This window comes from Engraulis encrasicolus, chromosome 10 (assembly GCF_034702125.1).
Source record: "Engraulis encrasicolus isolate BLACKSEA-1 chromosome 10, IST_EnEncr_1.0, whole genome shotgun sequence".
Taxonomy (NCBI): Eukaryota; Metazoa; Chordata; class Actinopteri; order Clupeiformes; family Engraulidae; genus Engraulis; species Engraulis encrasicolus.
Window position 1 is genome coordinate 27,505,312 of NC_085866.1, and position 15,000 is coordinate 27,520,311.

The window sequence follows — 15,000 nt, forward strand, 5'->3', positions numbered from 1 at the left end:
CTTTTTCGAGATCCTGTGTCTTTGTAATGGGGCAGAGTTTGTTTACATTTAAAAAAAAAATCTTGATTTATTCCCAAAAACATCCAAAAGGTTATGCAACATCATCAGACAACTAGCAAACAGCGATGCCTTTTGGGATAATATTTGGAGTAGGCCTATGTTAAGAAGGTTTTTAATGTAAACAAAGTCTGCCCCATTAGAATAGCTCAGATCTCAGAAAGGGCTGAGCCGAAAAATGCAGCATCACTGGGTACTGACAAGTCAAGGGTAGCGTGAGCAATACAACAGCATATTGATATTGGCAGAAGTGCTCCTTTAAAGTTCACAGTTATTACACAAGCTAATAGGCCCTTGGATGACAGGACTGACATAGCTGTCACCATCACGTCTGCTTTGCCTTGATGACTTTTAGTCATTGTTGTGATAAATGAAAGAAAAATGTCTGCACACTTCGATCTTCTTTGTGATCCTTTATTTTGCCAAGCTTTCGATTGTTGAAAATGTTAGTAATGTGGTTTTTTTGGGGGGGATAATGGGTATTAATGTGACATAATATTTATTATTTTAATATGAGACATGTGTTTGCGGATTTAACTTCAGCTTCTAGGTCAATCTGTGTAGCCTCATAGTACACAACTTGCCCCAAGTAGACCGCTACCATTATAGTATGCAAGGGGCCTTTTGCCTCAGTGTCGCCCCGCCTGTGCGGAAAAAAAACAATGATGCTTCCCCACTGTCAACCTTAGATATAGAGCAACTTTTGCAGGGCTTTTCACCATCCAAAATCCCAAGTGGAAATGACACCTAATGACTTTTGAATTGGGCTTTTGCAAGATATTGAGTGAAACTTGGACCACAAATAACATCGAGCCTTGCGTCACAAGGCCAGAAGGAACAGGAAAGGGGGGGAGGAGTCAGTTTGACTTATACCCTGTATTGCAGTGTTTCTCAACCTTTTTTTAGGCGAGGCACCCTTTCAGTTAGTGAAAAATTTCAAGGCACCCCAAACCAACAAGCCGTAACATGGCAACGCATCCGATACCACAAAAGCTTAGAAAAGAAACACATTTGGAGACGTCACACAACCTACATTCAAAGTTGCAGCTGACTGGGGCGACCTATATTTACTTTATTGTGCGTAAATGGCAGATGAAAGATTCCACTGACTAGCATTAACTTATCAATTTAGACAAATATGTATCATATTACATAATTTATTTATCAGCCACGTTTCCGTGGCACCCCTGAGGGGGGCTCGCAGCACCCCAGGGTGCCCCGGCACCCCTGTTGAGAAACACTGCTGTATTGTCCAGGCACAGGAAATGCAGAAACAGCGTCAGCTGATCCTAATGATCCTATCTGTAATATGGCCTGCCTTCTCTGATGCCCTATCACATCACAATCACATCACACACCTGTCCTGTTTACATTCTCCTGCACCTTGAAAAACAGACGAGCAGGGAAAACTAGATTCCTTTCTTCTCAAGGAGCCCATAAACCAACGCGCAACTTGCCTGAGGTAGACATTAGGTTACAGTGCTTAGAGAGAGAGAGAGAGAGAGAGAGAGAGAGAGAGAGAGAGAGAGAGAGAGAGAGAGAGAGAGAAGAGAGAGAGAGAGAGAGAGAGAGCGAGAGAGAGAGAGAGAGAGAGAGAGAGAGAGAGAGAGAGAGAGAGAGAGAGAGAGAGAGAGAAGAGACAGACAGACAGAAAGACAGACAGACAGACAGAGAGTCTGGCCCTGGTTGCCTGCTAGCAGTGTCTCGGTTCGGCTTGAGGACCTGTAGTAAATAAAATCGGAATATCATGAGGTCACTGCGATCCCACTCTCTGCCCAGGAGAGCCACTCTTGGTAAGATGCCGATTTGGCATTCCTCAGTGTGTGTGTGTGTGTGTGTGTGTGTGTGTGTGTGTGTGTGTGTGTGTGTGTGTGTGTGTGTGTGTGTGTGTGTGTGTGTGTGTGTGTGTGTGTGTGTGTGTGTGTGTGTTTGTGTGTTTGTGTGAATAACATGTTTTTGCCTTTGTGTGTACTTTAGTGATGTAAAACAGTAAAACAGTAATGTTTTTCTATGACAGGTAATGGGTAGCCTAGTTATGTGCTTTTTAGTCATAGTTGTGCGTCTGTGGTGTATATAGTGTCAAGAGGTTGTAAAAGTGTAGCAAACTGATACCTGATGTACAGACACTGTAGTCTACTCTTTGGATGTGTTTGAAAGGGCTGAGACGGCTTGAAGCAGTGCTTTCTGTACTTCAAATAATCACACTCGTCTTACGTAACACCTTTAATAATGACACTCGTCTTAACACCTTAGCTCAGTACAAGGACAAGACAAGTCCTAAAATGTCACTATTGTATTCAGTCACTAACAATCCTAAAATTTCACTCTTTTGTCAAGTATCCATTGCCAATATCAAATAGTTTAAATGAATGGCTTTTTTTCTTCACATAACTCCTAAACAGGTTTGCCAGCATCTAAGCCCCTGACAAAAATGCGGATTTGGAGGAAAAGTAAGTTACTTTACTTGGTTGTATTGTTATATAGCCTAAAATGTAATACCATTCTTCTCATGTCAGGGCTTGCCAGTTGTCAGAATATACTTTTGAGAAAGCAGAGTTTTCCAAACAACCACCACAAGAGGGCATATTGTAGACGTGTAATTTTGCCTGTAGTCCATGCTATAATGGACAGCTCATTGGTCACACAGCAGTCTCGGTCTGTGCTATATTGGGGATCCCTGTTTGTTTTTCTGGGTGAAACGCTGGGATGGTTGGTTAGCCAGACTCAGGTGTCTGTTCTGGAGGAGGAAAAGTGCCTTTGCTCTGTCAATAGACTCATGGGGGATATCAAAGAAGCAAAGAACACATTCATAGTGTAAGTGGACAGAAAAACAAACACAAACATAGACACAAACACACACACACACACACACACACACACACACACACACACACACACACACACACACACACACACACACACACACACACACACACACACACACACACACACACACACACACACACACACACACACACACACACACACACACCAGATGTCTAGTATTTTAGTAGATGGCCCTTGTCATCTGGATTGGACAACAAATCAGGTCTGAAGGTTAGGCTGGAACAATATGTATACTTCTTAACCCTTTCTTTCTTTTCTTAACCATGGTCCTCCCTGCTGAACATTTACCACTCATGTATTTCTAAAGTTCTAGCAAATACAGCGTTCCACAGATGGAGCATCATGCATTATGGGGCTACATTTTCTTGTCAAACACTGTCAGGGGCAAAAGAACCTTCTTACTGTGGATATTATCATTGTGTAATGTCCTTTTCTTTCGAATAGAGCTGGGAAGTGCATTGGAAATGACCCATATGGTAGGTCACTAATCAGAAAAAATACATAACTTCCCCATACTAACTAGCCTGGTCATGACCATCCCATAATACTACCATAGTATGGAACCAATCTTTTGGCAGAAGTACGTAGGATGGCGCGTGAGGCTACATACTGACTACTTCACTTTATAAACACTGTGAATACAGTTAAAGCAAAATGGTCGGTGTGCGTTAGTTATGTAGGGATACTTTTCTGATTAAAGCTCTAGTGACCTACAGTATGTATCATCTCCAACCAGAGGTTGCGCTAGACTTTTTCACAGTCCGTCATTTTGACGGACAGGGTCGAAAAAAATCCGTCATCGCCTATTTTTTAAATTCGCCACCTAGTTTCTCAATGTGGGGGGTCGCGACCCCGCACCGAGAACAACACATGCGCAATTGCGGCCAATTGAGAGTAAACCGCTGTGAATACACCCCCTTTCACTCGACATTCATTCTCCAACTTCGAGGATGGAGTCAATTTTGCTGTCCACTTTCTCTCTCTGCCTCTCATGGCGCGCGTCTGATTCAGTGTTTAGCGCTATGGTCACCACAAGCACTTTTTTAAAAGACGCGTGCAGGGCTTTATCCAACAGCTGTCAGTCACTCGATTTGCTCTGATTAATGCACCGATTGTAATACAAAGGCGCAGTGTTAAATAATATTCGCGTTGGACTTCACATGCACGATGGAAAGGAAAGCCGTCTTGAAGCAGAAAGGTGTAGCCCAGACAGTAGATAAAGGCACTGAAGCCTACAACAGGAAGACAACCAGATTTCGCAAAACTTTGTTGAAAAATGTCAGCGACAAAGGGAGCCTCTCAATACGTAGCCCCATCGGCTTATACGTTGGCTCTGGGATGCGCGGTAAAGTTGTCTGAGTAAAATATATATCGCCTAGGGAGAACCAGCTGTCGAAATAGCCGTTTCTGGCAACGTTTGCCAAGTTGTAAGTTGCGTTGCCTGGTAATATTTTGGTTCTTGAATATCCGTCGTTTTTATTAGTTAATGTTCTGAAGCCGTTTTAGACCTGCGTTGCCTTTGTGTGAAGGTTCTGGCTAGCAAACGTGCTATTCGCATATTTGTTTATGTTTCAAGCGAGGAGTTATGAAAGAATGCTTCTATGAAGGGCGATAGAGGGACAACTTCGTCATTGGCAGAAAATCAGATAGTCGGTAAATGTAGGCTTAGGTCTACAAATAGTTCTGAATCTTAAAGTCGAAGTCACACGTGTATGGTGGCAACGTCTTAGTTATTTTAATTCATTATTTTGAGCAAGTGCAGAGGCGCGCGCTCTGCTGCAGCCAGCCGCACAACCCAGCTGCGGCGCATGGTATGACAATCAAGGAGAGAGGGAGAAAGGCAAACGATAGTAGCATGAAATTATCTGCGCTGATAACTATGCCTAATTGAAATGCATATTTGCTCTACTCGATAGAGGCGTAGGCCTATTTAAACTTGTGATTTATTTATCATCACCCTGAATATTGATCCGTCAAAATGACGGACAGGCTTCAGAATTTTCCGTCATCCTTCAAAAAAATCCGTCAATGACGGACATTTGTCGGTTAACGCGACCTCTGTCTCCAACACACTTGCTAGTGGTGTGCGAAATATGCAGTTCTTTCCAATCATCACTGTATTCTGCCCAGGAAAATACAATATGTGCTTTTCCTCAGACGTCTGGCCATAAATAAAGTCAGCATAATAGAAACAGTTAATACCAGTGCCATAAATGACATCGGACCTATGCAAACAAGAGAGACCCCAATCCATCCAGATAAGAAGGCTGTTGTTCCTATTACATAAGGGGAGGAAACCGTGTGTGTGTGTGTGTGTGTGTGTGTGTGTGTGTGTGTGTGTGTGTGTGTGTGTGTGTGTGTGTGTGTGTGTGTGTGTGTGTGTGTGTGTGTGTGTGTGTGTGGTGTGTGTGTGTGTGAGGGAGAGAGATACAGAGAGAGATACAGAGATACAGAGAGAGAGAGAGAGAGAGAGAGAGAGAGAGAGAGAGAGAGAGAGAGAGAGAGAGAGAGAGAGAGAGAGAGCTGTGTCTGTGTGTGTGTGTGTGTGTGCGTGTGCATGTGCGTCTGTGTGCATGTGTGTTCGTGTGTGTGTGTGCTCGTGTGTGTGTGTGTGTGTGTGTGTGTGTGTGTGTGTGTGTGTGTGTGTGTGTGTGTGTTCATGTGTGTGTGTGTGTGTGTGTGTGTGTGTTCATGAGTGTGTGTGTGTGTGTGTGTGTGTGTGTGTGTGTGTGTGTGTGTGTGTGTGTGTGTGTGTGTGTGTGTGTGTGTGCGTGCGCGTGCATGTGCGTCTGTGTGCATGTGTGTTCGTGTGTGTGTGCTCGTGTGTGTGTGTGTGTGTGTGTGTGTGTGTGTGTGTGTGTGTGTGTGTGTGTGTGTGTGTGTGTGTGTGTGTGTGTGTGTGTGTGTGTATGTGGAGTCTTGCCTCTGTCCTCACAGGAAGGCCGCTGCCCTGTATGCCCCTCCGTGCTGAAACAATACAGCAGCTCAACATCACAGCAGCATTTATGTAACCACGAGGTGCCTTCAAGAACCAGCTTTCACCAGGATCTGCAGAGAAGAGGGGGAGAGAGAGAAAGAGAGAGAGAGAGAGAGAGAGAGAGAGAGAGAGAGAGAGAGAGAGAGAGAGAGACAGACAGACAGACAGACAGACAGACAGACAGAGGGAGAAGGAGAGAGAGAGAGAGAGAGAGAGAGAGAGAGAGAGAGAGAGAGAGAGAGAGAGAGAGAGAGAGAGAGAGAGAGAGAGAGAGAGAGAGAGAGAGAGAGAGAGAAACCTTTGTAACATTCCAGAGAATTATGTTTCCTGACTGGACAGGGGGTCAACCCTGACAATAGCACGCCAACCCTGACAATAGAATACTTGAGGTCACTAGATGCCATGACTTCTTGCCATTTCCGCTTCATATAAAGCATATTTGAAAACTTTCAAAGAGAACGATGTGGATGTGGATGTGGATAAAGATGTATTTTCATTCCTTTCGACATCTACATGGTCTTCACTTCACTTCACAAATCTTAATCAGAAAGTGTGATGATACGAAATATTTCCTCTTTCACACAAAATGAATTGCACACATATTCTATAACCTCCTTGAGTGTTCTGTATTGGTGTGCTGGTATTGACAATTACATGTAGGCCTATGTGGAAAAGTTGTGGCCTAACTGCAAAAACGCATCGAAAAAGCACATACTCATTTTACGCATCTCATTTTCGCTAACATTTGCTCATGACATTGACAAGCAATTTCTGTTGGGAGGGGTGAACCTGGTTGTGGATTGAAATGTGTTACCCTGGCCCTACCGTGGTGCAAATGGTAGGGCACTCGTTTGCTATGTGGCCGACCCCGGTTCAACTCCCGGCCCGGGTCCTTTGCCGACCCTTCCCCGTTTCTCTCTGCCCACTCACGTCCTGTCCCTACCTTCACTATCCTGTCAAATAAAGGAAATAAAAAGCCCAAATATATATAGTATATATAAAGAAATGTGTTACCCTCCTCCCTTGTCATCACTCTGTTCGCTGATGAGCCAGTTGTCTGCTAACAAGACCAATCCCCTCCCAGAACACCTGGCACTGTAACTTGGAAGGACTTCCTTTGCCATGAAAGGCTACAGGTTAATCAAGGCAACAATATTTAAATATAATACTACTAGCCATCAAAGAGCTCCAAGTCAGTGCCAGGTCCTATGGGTGATGATATGCAGGACAACTTTTTGAGCAACGTATTTGGGCAACGATACTATAACATGTTCTTTAGACTATTCATTTAGAGTGGGGTGGCACTAGGGCCGACTTCAGGCAACTCCACAGGTCGACAAGGATTGTGCTTATTGTTAAAAAACCCTTTACTAATCCAGGGGCATTGTTACAAAGATAAAACCACCAACTGGTTTCAACCCACACTGGGTCTTCATCAGGGCATTAACACTTTCCTCATGTTGTTTAGATTGTTTGTTACATAACATTTTTTATCAAGACTTGCCTTACAAAACAGGTGACCTTTTTCACCCATTCCATCAGGAAATGAATAGCCAATCAAGATTATGTTTCCCGGCAATGTTGCTCAAAAAGTTGCCCTGTGTACTGTGTATCATGACCTTAAGAATCGGCCTACATCCCCTCTCCCTTTATTGGTAGTGGTGCCATTGGTCTCATTTGCTTCCCCTTGAACTGACAATATCGTGCTGGCAGTGAAAACACACACATCAGTAACCACAGCACCTGTGCGAGTCTACACCGAACCACTTCCTGTTTGAGAAGAGATGAGGTGGTGGGGGGTGCGAAATCTCTCTCTGCTAATGGAAACGACACCGGAAATATGTCGACTCTACTTCCTGTCTATGTAAATCTCTCTCTCTCTTTCTCTTTTTTATCTTTGACTTTGACGCAACACTTTGACTTTGTGTCTTGTACACATCCTCTTCATCCTCTCTTGTTCGGTGTCTTCTCTCATCCTCTACGTCTTCTCATCTAAGTCAGGGCCAGTCGCCTTCTTCATCTTCTCAAATTCGTCCTCTCCTCATCCTCTCCTTGGCTGTATTTTGGGTGAATAAAGCTATCTACTCTACTCTACTCTACTCTACTCTACTCTACTCTACTCTACTCTACCCATCTCCGCAGCCTCCCTACGGACCATGTGCCCAGAAGACACCTTGGAATCCTCGGGCCTGCTAAGGCCGCGCAGGATAACGCCAGAGGATAGCATGATGGTGAGTACCGCTTTTAATGACTACACACAGACAAACAGACACACAGACACAGACTCAGACACGCATGCACGCACGCACACACGCACGCTCACACACAATAACATGATGGTGCGTACCACTGCTAATGAGTAGATGCACACACACAGACAAACAAATGCAGGGAGTTGTAATGAAGTCACTATCATTGGTTCATTAAACTACTGTATTTCTGACTGGGTACAGCATTGAATTGTAAAAGTATTTGACATTAGATATTGACAATAATGTCAGGGCATTCAGTCTCCTATTCCCCTCATGCCTTACTTCACATAACGTAATGCAGTGATTCCCAACCGGGTACGCGAACACACCGCAGGGGGTAGTTGTAGAAATGTAATAAATAGTAACAAATGTATGCAGCAAAGTCGCATAGGGACAGAAGAAAATATGTAGAATATGCAATATACTCATATAATATACTCATGGTATGAAAAAAACACTTAGAAGGGTACGCAACCCAAAAAAACGTTGGGAAAAAAGGCTCCTTGACCCTTCGTTGAAAAGCAATCTTGGCACTTGTCAGTCTGCAGTGAAGTAGGCCTATTGTAGGAGTGACAGCATTGTTTGCTTGCTAAAACCAGTGGACTTGACATTGACTTTGGAACACCTTATCAAAAAGTCATTTCCTCTGTAGCCTACGGCAGCCTCGTAACTGGGTCATGGAGTTGGTCTTTCACAGACGTGGGCACTGTAGCTTCAGAATATGCACCGTTCCACTAGTGGAATGCTGTAGTAGTCATGGACAAGAATTTACTACCATAGAACTGTTACTACAACATTACAGGGAGTCTTGAGTTGTACATTACAACTTACAACTTACTTTCGCATTAAACTTAAAACTTACTTACGAACCTGGTGAATACAGTAATGGTAAATGGACTGCATTTATATAGCGCCTTTCCACTTCGAGCACTCAAAGCGTTTGCTTTGTATGCCTCACATTCAACCATTCACCCACATTCACACACCGGTGGCTGTGGCTGCCACGCAGGGTAGGCCTACCACCCTGCCACCAGGTGCAAGTAAATTTGGGGCTGAGTATCTTGCTCAAGGACACATCGATGGGGTCAGGCAGAGCGAGGCTCGAACCTGCAACCTTCTAGTTGCCTAACAGGCTCCTCTGCCAACTGAGCCCCCCCCATATAAGATATAAACAGTATTTATAACAGGGGCTGTGTCTAAAGAGTTTAACTGGGGCATAACCACCACAGCTAACTGGAGCTAAAGGAAACCTCAAGCTTTTCCTTTATTCTCAGAAATAGCTGACATTGACGTGACAACCTGTTACTAAAACAAATCTGTTGATACCGCAGCAGCCTGTTGATGCCTTTTTGATGCAGCTGCAGCGCAATAACGAGGAGAGAGTGTATAGATTGCATTACATTATGATGATGCTTTGATTTACTGTTGCCTCTTAGAGCAGATGGGGTCGCCAGCGGGCCTATTCACTATTTGCTGAAAATACTCAACTACATCATAACAACATTGCTATGACATTCCCGAGAGCCTTAAGTAATAGATTAAGACACAGCCATTACAATTTTGGTGACAGCAAGGTTATAACATAGGCTCTGCGCAAAGGGGTTAAGTGACATACCGTTACTTACCCGATAAGATATGCCGTTATAAATTGCCTTACCAGAATGGCAATGACCAAGTCGTAGTGCATTACTAAAGGCCCTGTGTTATGTCATGGTTGTTTAGTACTAGTGGCATGCACATGCATAGACATTTTAGGGGGCAGGTACTTGAGGTGAGCATGTGGAACTTCCAGCTGCCTCACTGTAGTGGGTATATATTATATTTGCCATATATACAGTAAGCGTGAAAGCCCCACTTGGGAAACTCCAACTCCCGTTGTCATTGTGACACAGCACTCCACAGCACACAAACGTTCACTGCACACCGCACACAACTAAATTGCATTTTATGCCTCACCCGAGCAAGGGGGCAACCGCCAGTGGCGACCCAAGGGAGCAGTGCGGCGGGACGGTACCATGCTCAGGGTACTTCAGTCATGGAGGAGGATGGGGGAGAGCACTGGTTAATTACTCCCCCCATCAACCTGGCGGGTCGGGAGTCGAACTTTGGGCTACAAGTCTGACGCCCTAACCGCTTACCTATGACTGTCCACCATACAATAAGCATTTGTAGATAATAATGTCAACACGAACCACAGTACATTGTGACAAAAGAACTACTCTCAAAAAGTACATTTTTGTTCAGCAGGGCAAAGGGGCAGGTGTTTTATCACCATTATTACATTACATTACATTGCACTTAGCTGACGCTTTCATTTATTCAAAGTGACTTACAGTTATTATTTGTCAGGGTATTGGTTACAGTCCCTGAAGCAATGTGGGGTTAGGTGCCTTGCTCAAGAGCACTTCAGCCATGGATGGAGATGTAGGGAGAGGTCAGGGGGGATTCGAACCTGCAACCGCTAGATTGAAAGACCAACTCTCTAACCACTAGACCACGGCTGCCCACTTTGTCCTAACTTGTGCACAGCTATGAGTAGGCTACTATGGTAGTTGATTTTTCAATGACTATTACAGCGTTCCACTGGTGGAACGGCGTGCATTGTGGGGCTACGTACAGTCTATAGGTTATAGTCGGCCTACTTGGAGTAATTTGGGGCTAGAAGCCTTGCTCAAGGGCACTCCAGCTATGGATAGTGGTGGACACAGAAGGCAACCCTCTGATCCACAGCTCGACTCCATGGCTGCACCTACTGTTGTATAAAACCCACTGACACATGTCATGTGATGATGTAAAGCCAGGGAACGGCCTCAGCTCACCAATTTCTATTGCCATGAGGAGGTAGCCTATTATGAGAGGCATGACCCTCCTAAGGTCTCCCCAAGGTTAGCCAGACAGCTGCGGAAGAAAGATAAGGGGTTAAGGCTACAGCCTTCATGTCCAAACTCTCTCTCTCACACAACTCTCTCTCTCTCTCATGCCTAAACTGTCTTCATGTCTAAAATTCTCTCTCTCTCTCTCTCTCTCTCTCTCTCTCTCTCTCTCTCTCTCTCTCTCTCTCTCTCTCTCTCTCTCTGTGCCCCACACAGACTCAAAGAAAAGAAAGTGTCTACATGTAATTAAATTAGTCACCCTCTCTCTCCTGGGATACTTAATTACATCAGGATATCACATTAGTGCATTCTTTTAATAGCGTAACAACTTGTAGAACGCATGCTCTCTGCCACTTGGAAATGTTGATCAGACCACCTTGATGTGTCTACTGGTATTTGTCTGTGTGTTTAGTTGAGTTATCCGGTATCTCAACAAGACAATTAGCTCTAGCGAGGTGACGTGGTGTTGAGACACACACTCGGTCCACACACCGGGGGTTTACCGGCAGTAGAGATCAAGCGCAAGCGCACGTTTAAGAAGCTCATGACATCCACCGACTGTGCTGGCCTCAGAACACCACCACGTGTCCCTGTATACTCCACTGATAACTTATCCTGCTGTCCACAGATGGCACAGAACATGCCGCAGCCGCATAATTGGCACTACAGGTCTCTGTAGGCTATAAGGCATGCCAATGCCGCTCTCCTCCCAATTACTGTTACTGTTAATGCTGTGATAGTAAAATGAAAGATGGACTATTACGCATTTGGTTCAGTGAACACTGCCGCGCCATCAGATGTTCAAAACATGTGCGTGAACAGTACCAAATGCTCAATGCACCACAATAGACGATTCAGTGTGATTATGACATGTTTCATTTCATTGTTTTGTAAAGGACCAAATGTAGATCAATAAACTAAGATGTGAGATTGATCGATCGATAATTTTTTAATCAGATAATTGAGAGACAGCTTAAGTTACCACTCTTCCGACGCTCAACCAGTATCCCAAAACTGTCACGCGTTACATGTTAGAATATACATGTCAGTTCATACACAATCAGTGGCAGTTGCAATCATGCTAAATAAAAAAATATTTATCGGTGTAAACACATTGATCACTGCCCTAGGGCTCGCTAAGCAAGTGCGCGAGCCCGTTCCACCACGCAAGCTGCAAGCAGCTAGACGCGCCCACGTACGGTAGTGGGGAGGGCGAGTGGGCATGAGCCAGTGTGGTTGAAGTCAGGCTATATTTCTCTCTCGAAATGACTTGTTTGAGTTTGGGTATAGTGCGGATCGTACATGCAGGCAGTCCACAGGTGCGCACAGCACAGTCGCGTGTGACAGCGACGAAGGCATGTGAAGGGAATGTGCTTGGCAGAAATGCGATGCAGAAGAAGTCCGACAAGACACGATGTCTGTCATTTTTAGCGCACAAAACGGACTGTTTTTTGGATTAATGCTTTCTCTTTGCTTGAATCGTTCTGACCGACCACTGCATCGAAGATCGAAGATGGATCTGTTTCCATCTAGTGTTGTGCCGCGTTTGCTGTGAAAACAACCAAGAGTAAAACAATTATGCATCTTTTCCGGAGCTACACTTATCGGGTCTATCCCGACCGCGATTCGGGAGAGAAACAGACCATTCGAGGCATCAGCTGGGTAAGCCTTGATTTTGGAGTCAATTTCATGTCTGGCTGGGGCAAAACTGAAGTCAACTTCTATGGGGTTTGTCTTATTTTTATCTACTGGTCCAGACAGGAGTACACCCTTCGAAATGTCGAGTTGCCAAGCTGTGGACCAGTTTAGCAATGATCAAAGTACAGTAACTGACAGTGTAATGTTGCCCAAAATTACTGCTACATGCGGCAGGTGTAGGTTATGGGGAATTGTCCACTCCCAGTAAAAGTATGTATAGTGTCAGTGGATGTAGGCTATGTATGAGCATGATAACTCAGTAGTGATGTGTTGATACTAACAGGTCATGTGTCTGCAGTTCTACCTGCTGAACAGGTAAAAGGGAACGGAGGGGATGATATTACTTTGGTTCAATATTTGTTGGGAAAGACAAGGCTACGTACTGTACTTGGACACACAGCAGTGTGTGTACACACAAGACTACCACATAGACGGCCAAGCAAGAGCATACGCTTGCACACACACGCACACACACACGCACACACACACACACACACACACACACTCAAACACACACACACACACACACACACACACACACACACACACACACACACACACACACACACACACACACACACACACACACACATACGCACACACTCGCCTGCACGCACACACACACACAAACACACACACACACACACACACACACAGACACACACACACACACACACACACACACACACACACACACACACACACACACACACACACAAGTGCATGTGCGCACACACACACACATACGCACACTACTGAAGCCAACATTGTTTTCTTGGCTGTTCCTGGCCAATGTTGTTGATACTGAGGAGGGGAATGTGAGGTGTGTGTGTGTGCATGTGCAAGCATGCGTGCGCGGTGTGGTTGTTTGTGTGTGTGTGTGCACGTGCGTCTGTGTGTGAGCGCATTGTTGAAAAACAAGGGTAACAGTGGGGGTCCAATACAGTATGTCTGTGGAGGAAGACTCCTCAGAAAAGGGAGGGCAGGGTCCCAGCTATCACAACACAACACACACACACACACACACACACACACACACACACACACACACACACACACACACACACACACACACACACACACACACACACACACACACACACACACACACACACACACACACACACAGAGACAACTGCTCACCACAACAACACAAGGGTCTCGTCATATTGTCTCCATTGTCCATGTGTGGGTGTGGGTATGTAGCGGATGAGAGAGAGAGAGAGAGAGGGAGAGAGAGAGAGAGAGAGAGAGAGAGAGAGAGAGAGAGAGAGAGAGAGAGAGAGAGAGAGAGAGAGAGAGAGAGAGAGAGAGAGCAGAGGAGAGAGAGTGTTTTCCTCCTCTCAGAAGCAGAGTTAATAATAGCATAGTTTATTGTTCACCTTAAGGCCCGAGAAGTCGTCTTGGATGTGGAGTGAACTGTGTGCAGAGCAGTGGTTCTCAACCTCTTTTGAATAAACGCCCCCTGGACCTCATCATAAGCCTGCTAACGTCCTCTTGACCTCATCATTAGCCTGCCAATGGCCCCCTTGGCAGTGAAAAATATAATCTAAATATAATCCCCCCCCCCCCCCCCCAATGGCAACTAAGCACCACCCCCTCTCAGTGGTAGCCTTCTCAACGCCCCCCCTAGGGCTCCCCTATGCCATAGAGCCCCCGTTGAGAAACACTAGAGCAGAAGAATGGAGAAGAATGGGAGCTCCCAGTGTCTTCAGGAAGGGCCTCAGATCACCGGCAGTGCTCATTTAAATGGACTAAATATATCCTGCTGCGTAGCTGTTGACCCACACACACACACACACACACACACACGTGTTCGCCTGCACATTCCCGCTCGGTCCGCCATACACAACACAACACAATGAAGAGACTATTAACAACAACTCACGTAACATGGAGGCTAGCCAAGTAGTGCTGTCATAGGAGGATACAGGGGACTGTTACAGTAACTCAGATGCCTCCATTAGACCACTTTGTTGGAAGACTACATTACATTGCAGTACAGTACATTACATTACATTACATTACTTTATGTTACTTTTGGTAGACGCTTTCGTCCAAAGTGATGGAGGCTGGCCAAGGAGTGCTGTCATAGGAGGATACAGAGGACTGTTAACTATACGATTCCTCGAGTAGACCACTTTGTTTTAAGACATTACATCACATTACATTTGCCAGACACTTTCATCCAAAGCGTCTTACAATCTAGGACATAATCATAGCTTAGGCCTACAACACTTGCAGATACAAAGTGCACAGGAATTAAACTGAACAATAGGTGCAAATGCCAGTGTGG

At 45.1% G+C, this 15,000-nt stretch overlaps 1 protein-coding gene across 6 annotated transcripts in view; it reads left to right on the forward strand.

Annotated features, from left to right (window-relative positions):
• rapgef3 (Rap guanine nucleotide exchange factor (GEF) 3) overlaps positions 1 to 15,000 on the forward strand; it is an 80,985-nt gene that overhangs the window by 4,155 nt on the left and 61,830 nt on the right. For 2 of the 6 annotated variants that reach the window (XM_063208547.1, XM_063208548.1), the window contains exons 1-3: positions 1,627 to 1,850; positions 2,460 to 2,507; positions 8,024 to 8,112. In XM_063208547.1, the coding sequence (XP_063064617.1) occupies positions 1,805 to 1,850; positions 2,460 to 2,507; positions 8,024 to 8,112 (183 nt within the window). In that variant the 5' untranslated portion in view covers positions 1,627 to 1,804. Of the gene's footprint in view, positions 1 to 1,626; positions 1,851 to 2,459; positions 2,508 to 8,023; positions 8,113 to 12,153; positions 12,669 to 15,000 lie in introns of those variants that run through there. The other 4 variants (XM_063208550.1, XM_063208551.1, XM_063208549.1 and 1 more) reach the window with 3 other exon arrangements.